General features: G+C 41.4%; 1 protein-coding gene across 1 annotated transcript in view; it reads right to left on the bottom strand.

The window, feature by feature from the left end:
* Positions 1-311: 311 nt before the first annotated feature.
* The window catches only part of Cds1 (CDP-diacylglycerol synthase 1), a 70,946-nt gene continuing 62,514 nt past the window's right edge, over positions 312-8,743 (bottom strand). The window contains exon 13 of the mRNA XM_027388525.2: positions 312-3,092. Within this exon, the coding sequence (XP_027244326.1) occupies positions 2,963-3,092 (130 nt within the window). The 3' untranslated portion in view covers positions 312-2,962. The remainder of the gene's footprint in view (positions 3,093-8,743) is intronic.

Here is an 8,743-nt window from a genome sequence, read left to right as displayed (position 1 = left end):
ACAGACACAGCCAAAGCACCAGTTGCTTGTTGGCTGAGCCCTGCCTGTCTGCCCTTTCCCACTGGATATAGGCAGTAGTGGAGGCAAAGGCACGATTACCAATGGGCTACCACTCGCTCAACACAAATTGGGGTCCCTTCATGTTGTCTAATCAGCCAGGGACAATGAAATATACCTTAGAAGTATAAAATGATCCTCTAGGACAAGGGGTGGGGCTGTGCAAACACAAGCGAGAATGGGGCAGGCGGCTCATTTTTTAGAAGCCCAATGCTTACAGAATGCTTCTCCAATGAGAAAGTGGCACAGCAAAGTCAAAATACCATCGATTTTTTATTATTATTCTTTTTCTATCTCAGTTTCAGTAAAAAGAGTCAGAAAACTGATTGACACACATCATAAACTTTCACCCATGTACAGAATATATACAATGATGCTACCATTTCCTTTTCATTGAACTAGGTATCATTACCTTTGTTCAAACCAAAGTGCAAATGAGGAGAGAAGGGTAAATGAAAGGGGATGGTCTTTGATCTCAGATAGTGACTGTATATTTGCCACCATAAGGAGAACAGGAGACACCAAAATTCCAATGATGGGTACCAAACAGCAGCAGATTTCCAGTGTGGTCATCACTGCACTTGAAGACATTCCTAGTCCTCATTTGTCCCCCACATCACTACATTAGCTGAAGCCTTTTCTGGAGCAAATGCAATGCTGATTGGAGTCTGGATCTTCTGCTGATTGTTTGCTAAGATATAGTCCATTTTCATATACATGCTATAAAAGTACGCTAGAAATGTTAATCTTCAGAGCTTTGTTAAAATTAAGAACTTACTTTTTTTCATATGGCATCATGTATACCCAAATCTAAAAGTCTATTTGAGAAAAGATTTTTAATGTAACCCCAATAGTCCTACTAGTTTCATACTTTGTTTAGGAGAATATTGATTTTTAATACGTAATAAGTAATGCTGTCATAATTCTGTCTCACAACACTCACCCATGGAAACGTGGTGGTTCAGGGGAGTGTACACTATCCCATGGAAACATGGTGGGTCAGGGGAATCTACACTATCCTGTGAAAATGTGGTCGGTCAGGGGAGTCTACACTATCCTCAAGCAGTTCTTCCTTGTGCCAACTGCCATGTTTCCAGAGCATGTTCCTATCACAAGGTTTCTCTGTGTTGCTTTGGTGCCTGTGACTCTTTATTGTCAACAGGGAGCAGGGAGTGGGGGACAAACAAAAGCAGGGGATGCTGGAATTAACTCACAGGTGGCCCGACTGAAAAGTAATATCCTGTGGCAGTGCTTTCAGTAGGTTTCATACAGAGCAGGACATGATGCCAGCCCAATGCAGCCCCGGGTCACCTTAGCAGAGACCACACATTCTCGGGACTGAGGGTCTCTTTCTGCTGTGCTCACTAACTCCATACACTGTGTGGGACTAGCACACATGATGGCTGTGCTCACTACATACACTGTGTGGAGCTAGCATACATGATGGCTGAGGCTTATCCTCAGAGCCCAGGGATGTCTATAGCAGGAAGAAAATGTGTGATAACTGAAATTCATTTCTAATTTAGACAAAATATTTACTCTTTTCATTACCAAAATATCCTTTACAGTTTATCTGTTTCTCCCCTCTAACACTGACATGGGAGAACTAGGTGACTTCTGAGTGTGACCAACAACATTTGCTATGTTGAGTATGGCTGTAGAGTGCACACAGCAACAGGAGTTTATGTCAAGGGCTAAGAGGTTACCTCTAGTCTGGTTACAATGCCCAGCCCACCTAAGGAAGGCATGGCATTCATGTGCTTTTCTTCTTAATGGCTATTACTTCTGCTTGATTTTTATTCTTGGACGTTGTGATGTGATGGGAAGAGCAATTACCACCAGGTAGTTGGCCAAGGCCTGGGTCTCTGGGCAGAACTCTCTTCTTTCTTGGGTGAGATGGACAGAGAGCTGGGAGCAGGCCCTGGGCTGCCATGCAGAGCCTCAACTCAGGCAGCCTGCTAGTGCTCCATCTCAGCCATGCCCCTGCCTGGCTCCCTGGGAATCCTGGAAATCAGTTCACAGGGAACAAAGCAAAGCAGAAGCTACCACCAAGCCACCAAATGACTGTTCCTGCAGCCTCCAAGGACCCACTTCTGTGTCTCTTGGGAAGTTGGTTATGTTTTCAAAAAGTTTCATTAGAAGTGGATTCTGACACCTGCTTTTAACAAATCAATAACGGCACAGGTTTCAGCCTCTAAGCTCCGAATTTTGAAACTACTTAAAATCGGGACATTTCCACTCAGCAGACTATTGTGTCTCTGACAGTTAGGAAGTCCCGCCTGAAGAGAGCCCAAGAGTGGAGCACCTGCCTGGTGTATGCAAGACCCTGGGTTCCATCCCCAGTACCATGAACAAACAAACAAAAAGGAATAAAAAAGGAAAAAGAAAACAGAAAAAAGTGGACAATCATGCTTTTTCTTTCTTTTTTTAATCTAACTCAGCCCTTCAGAAATACTTGAGTCTATAAGAGGAGGAAGCCCCAGAGACCTGGCTCCCCAGGTGCCTGCAGCAAGCAACTGGCTACAGAGAGGCAGTTCCCAGTGCAAAGGTCAAGGTTTGTGCAAAAGGTCACACTGCCAGGCACAATCCTAAGAGGGTCTCAGTTTATAGTGTTTGACTCTCTAAAACACAAGTCTCCTAAATCACGGAACCCAGCAAGTGAGGGCAGAGATGTTAACATCGGAAAATACATCTTAGAAAAGTATAGGATCTTTCCCAGGTGGGCGGCTGCTATGCATTCATCACTTAGATCATGTTTGTTAAATATTCACAGTAATTTCAGAGAAAGAAACATTCATATCTGCAAAACCTCCATCTATCATGCTTTTAGCCCTATGCCAGCTCAGTGGAAGACTTCGGAGCAGTTCTGTGAGCTCCTCCTTGGCAGTCCATCCTTTCAGTGCAGCTACACCTTCAAGGTGGGCTGCAGGATTCCTTTCTCAATGAGATGAGTCTTCAGGGTTTTGTAGATGTTTAACTGCTGTTCTGGTTGAAGCACCAACAGCTGTTGGAGGACTTTGCTGGGATTCGGACCCCTGATGAGGAAACAGAGAAGACAGGGGTCACACTTTTTGCATGAGGGCTCCTGAGAATCCTGTCTTCAGCGCTACAGAACTGAAACAGCTCTCCACAAGATCCCTGTGAGTGCCCAGCCCTTGTGTCCAAGGCAGAAGAGGGCTAGAATGACTGTGCCTGAAGATGCAGGAGGGTGGGCATGGAGGGAACAGCAGGCACAGACCAGAGATCTAAGGGCAACTTGACAAAGAACAAGCCCTCAGGCCAGGAGACATAGAACAAACTGCAAAGAGGGCACAAAAAGAAATTTAAAATTTTTAGGCTCATAGAGACTTCTAGACCATGTAAGGTGCTTTGTTGAATAAATACCCTCAGGGGACTATGATCATTAATCTGAGAGACAAAACACTAAACTCCTGCACCAAAACTCCTACCCAGGATGCACCATGGTGTCCATTCCTTCTTCAAAGTCCCAGGGAAACGCCAAGAAGCAAAGAGCATGAAGGGCTCCTCTGCTCTTTGAACAGAGGCCAAGGACAACCCTGGCCTCTTGCTCATCCACCACAGTAGTCCACAGGAGGACAGGGCCCAGGGAACAGCTGTGTACCTCTGAGCCATGACCCAGTCCAGCACCCTTCTCTCTTTGACCCCGCCCACCACCCCTCTCTCCTTGGCCTCATTCTTCCAAGACTCTTGCTCCAGCCTTTCATGTACAATCCAGCTAAATGACAAGGAGCTCAGAGGAACTTCAGGCAGGGGTCCTTCCCTCACACCCTGGCTTCTGGTAACCCTGCTGCAGCCATGGGAATGCAATTTCCGAGGCCTGGCCTGGAAAGCTCAACACATGTATACATCCTTTATGTACATTTCTAAAACAATGGTCTTTGATATAAGACAGACATAGTAGCTTACACCTGTAAGCTCAGTATTGGCCATGCTGAGGCAAAAGGATTACCATGAGTTGGAAGCCAGGGTAGATGAGTTCCAGGTCAGTCTGGTCTACAGAGTAAGACTGTATCTCAAAAAAAAAAAAAAAAAAAAAAAAAAAAAACCAACAAAGCCCCCAAAATATGTTATATTTTATAATTATTGTTATTAAATCTTCCCGAATGCACGTGGAGGGGGGAGGGTTACAATGAACAATGAACAATGGTGGAATCTAATTGGAAAATCCCACAAGCAAAATATGTAGGACAGCCCAGAATTCTGAGATACACATTAAAAACAAGTAAGTAAATGATTTATAACACAGTTTTTAAAAACAGAATTGTAAGAAATGGAAATCCTAGGGACAAGGAAATATCTTCTATAGAATTATCACAATGGGGATGGATAGAGGCACAATTTATTCTGAAAAAATCTTTGACTTAAAACCATAGCTGCATACAGCACAGCACTATTCTATGGGTTAACTTCATGTCTCAAGGAAAACTGGCAGAAACCTGTGGCCATGTGCCCCTCACAGCCAAACTCCACTCAAATTACAGTCCAGCTTGTCTTGTTACATTCCATGGCATAACCTGGAGCAGCCGCCCACAGAGAAAGGAGCCATCCCAGCAAATTCAGCTAAATGGAAAGTGATGTCAGCAGGTGTTTCCTGAGAGCTGGATCCAGGACATCACTGCCTTCCAAATAGAACAAGGATCTGCTTTCAGAGGGCAGGCACATGGCTCAGCATGACTTTACCGCTGAGAGAGCACAAGATGAATTCTTTTTTGAACAAACAATGTGAATCAATGCCTTAAAATACTGCCATCTTCTGAAAAATAAAGCTTTTGATGTTTGCCTTTTGGTTTTATTTTTAGGGACTTAACCAGGAATTACTAATGCCAAACTCTATCAACAAGGAAATGCCATACAAAAAGACAAAGTCGGTTGATGGGGTCATAAAGAAATAAAACAACCAGAAAAGAAAAACACTGTTGGAAATGGCACAAGGGAATGCCAAAAAAAGACAGAGGAATAACATGCTAGCATTAATCAACTGGGAGCCACTGCTGCAGCCTCCTAACATTCAATGGAGCAGGCAGCCAGACAAGCTGCAAAAGATGCTGATATGGTGACCAAGTGAGGGATTCCAAAGAAACACCAATGCCATGTCTCTGTATTTCAATACAACCTCAAAAGAAGTGACTTAAAACTACCAAAGTAGGGAAAACAATGATTTGTGATCATGCCAGGAGACCCCACAGTGCTCTGTTTGGATAGAACAAGCACTCACAACTCAAATGACAGTACTCAGCCCTTAGCAGCACTGCACCCCACACAATATTACATCTAAAAATTCCAAGGTGGACACCTGCTCCTGTGTGGATGCAACATGTACCAGAAAAGATGATGTGCTGGGCCATAAAGCAAGGTTCAAGAATTAGGTTCTTTCAACTTCACTTAAACTATGGCAAATACCAATAAAGAAAGAACAAGACAGTCTTGATTTGTTTGGAAATCAATCAATATACTTCTAAATAACCCAAGTCTCAAGGGACAGTGATACAGGAAATTGAAAAATATTTGCCATTGACTGGTAAAAATGAGCACACTGAAATATAGAGGATGAGAAACAAGTATTGTTAAAGAGGGAGTATGCAGCCTCACATAAGAAGGCTAAAAATCAACAACCCAGGCTTTATCTTCAAAAGCTAGCTAAACCTCACACACTTATAGTGAGAGACTTCAGCACCCCACGCTCACCACTAGACAGAACCACCAGACAGAAACTTAAGAAACAAAACAACTAACAGAAGTTATGACCCAATTGGGTTTAACAGACATCTACAGAACATTCCATCCAAACACAAAAGAATATACCCTCTTTTCAGCGCCACATGGACCCTTCTCTAAAATCAACCACATACTTAGCAACATAGCAAACCTCAACAGATAAAAAAAATTGGAATAACTCTCTGTATCTTATCAGACCACTATGCTTTAAAGTTAGAATTCAACAACAACACAAATTGCAGAAACCCTAGAAACTCATGGAAATTGAACAATTCACATTTGCACCATTCCTGGATCAAGGAAGAACTAAAGTAAGAACATAAAGACTTCCTAGAATTCAATGAGAATGTGGACACAACATACCCAAACTTATGGGACACTTTGAAAGCAGTACTAAGAGGAAAGTTCATAATGCTAAGTGCCCACATGAAGAAACTGGAGAATAGTCACACTGGAGAATTAACAGCACAACTGAAAGCTCTAGAACAAAAAGAAGCAAACTCACCAGGGAGGAATAGACCCCAGGAAATAATCAAATTGATGACTGAAATCAATAAAGTAGAAACAAAGAACCAATGTAACAAGAAAATCAACAAGATTAAAAAACAAAACAAACAAACAAACAAACAAAAAAAACCCATTACCCAAACTAATCAAAAGGCAAGGAGAGAAATCAGAAATGAAAAGGGGGACAAAACAACAGACACTGAGGAAACCCAGAGAATCTTCAGGTCATACTTTGAAAACCTGTACTCCACAAAATTTGAAAATTTACAGGAAATGAACAATTTTCTGGACAGATATCACTTACCAAAATTAAATCAAGAACAGCGAGGCAATTTAAACAGACCTATAACCCCTAATGAAATAGAAGCAGTCATCAAAAGTCTCCCAACCAAAAAAAGCCCAGGGCCAGATGGCTTCACTGTAGAATTCTACCAAAAATTCAAAGAAGAACTAATACCAACACTCCTCAAATTGTTCCACACAGTAGAAGCAGAAGTGTTATTGCCAAACTCTTTTTATGAGGCTACAATTACCTTGGTACCCAAGCCTCACAAACACACAACTAAGAAAGAGAACTACAGACCAATATCCCTCATGAACATTGATGCGTAAATACTCAATAAAATACTGGCAAATCGAATCCAAGAACATATCAGAAAAATCATCCACCATGATCAAGTAGGCTTCATCCCAGGGATGCAGGCATGGTTCAACATACGAAAATCCATCAATATAAACAAACTGAAAAAGAAAAATCACATGATCATCTCACTAGATGCTGAAAAAGCCTTTGACAAAATCCAACACCCCTTCATGATAAAGGTCTTGGAGAGATCTGGGATAACAGGAACATACATAAACATAATAAAAACAATATACAGTAAACCAACAGCCAACATCAAACTAAATGGAGAGAAACTCAACACAATTCCTCTAAAATCTGGAACAAGACAAGGCTGTCCACTCTCTCCATATCTCTTCAATACTGTACTTGAAGTTTTAGCGAGAGCAATAAGACAACAAAAGGAGATCAAGGGGATACAAATTGGAAAGGAAGAAGTCAACCTTTCACTATTTGCAGATGATATGATAGTCTACATAAGTGACCCAAAAAACTCTACCAGAAACTCCTACAGCTGACAAACACCTTCAGCAAAGTGGCAGGATAGAAGATTAACTAAAAAAAATCAGTAGCCCTACTATATACAGACAATAAATGGGCTGAGAAAGAAATCAGAGAAACATCACCCTTTACAATAGCCATAAACAACATAAAATATCTTGGGGTAATGCTAACCAAACAAGTGAAAGAACTGTATTACAAGAACTTTGAGTCTTTAAAGAAAGAAATAAAAGAAGATACCAGAAAATGGAAAGATCTCCCAAGTTCTTAGATAAGTAGGATCAACATAGTAAAAATGGCAATCTTGCCAAAAGCAATCTATAGATTCAATGCAATCCCCATCAAAATACCAGCACAATTCTTCGCAGACCTTGAAAGAACAATACTCAACTATGTATGAAAAAACAAAAGACCCAGGATAGCCAAAACAACCCTGTACAATAAAGGAATTTCAGGAGGCATCACCATCCCTGACTTACAAGCTCTATGACAGAGCTATAGTCCTGAAAACAGCTTGGTACTGGCACAAAAATAGACAGGTAGACCAATGGAATTGAATTGAAAATCCTGATATTAACCCACATACCTATAACACCTGATTTTTGACAAAGAAGCTAAAAATTATACAATGGAAAAAAAAAAAAAAAGAAAGCCTCTTCAACAAATGGTACTGACATAACCGGATACTGGCATGTAGAAGACTGCAGATAGATTCATATCTATTGACATGCACAAAACTTAAGTCCAAATGGATCAAAGACCTCAACATAAAAACAGCCACAATGAACCTCTTAGGAAGAGAAAGTGGGAAGTACCCTTGAAGGAATAGGATCAGGAGACTGCTTCCTGAGCATAACACCAGTAGCACAGACACTGAGATTGACAATAAATGGGACCTCCTGAAACTGAGTAGCTTCTGTAAGGCAAAGGACACAGTCAACAAGACAAAACGGCAGCCCACAGACTGGGAAAAGATCTTCACCATCTCCACATCTGACAGAGGGCTGACCTCCATAATATACAAAGAACTCAAGAAGCTAGTCTCCAAAACACCAAATAATCCAATTAAAAAGTGGAGTACAGCACTAAGTAGAGAATTCTCAATAAAAGAATCTAAAATGGCTGGAAGACACTTAAAGTGTTCAACATCCTTAGCCATCAGGGAAATGCAAATCAAAACAACTCTGACATACCATCTTTATACCCATTAAATGGCTAAGATCAAAAACACGAAGGACAGTTTATGCTGGAGAGGTTGTAGAGAAAGGGGAACACTCCTTCACTGCTGGTGGGAGTGCAAATTCATACAGCCACTTATGA

The sequence above is a fragment of the Cricetulus griseus genome (genome assembly GCF_003668045.3).
Source record: "Cricetulus griseus strain 17A/GY chromosome 1 unlocalized genomic scaffold, alternate assembly CriGri-PICRH-1.0 chr1_1, whole genome shotgun sequence".
In the NCBI taxonomy this organism is placed as follows: Eukaryota; Metazoa; Chordata; class Mammalia; order Rodentia; family Cricetidae; genus Cricetulus; species Cricetulus griseus.
This window is presented reverse-complemented; position numbering and strand designations above follow the sequence as displayed.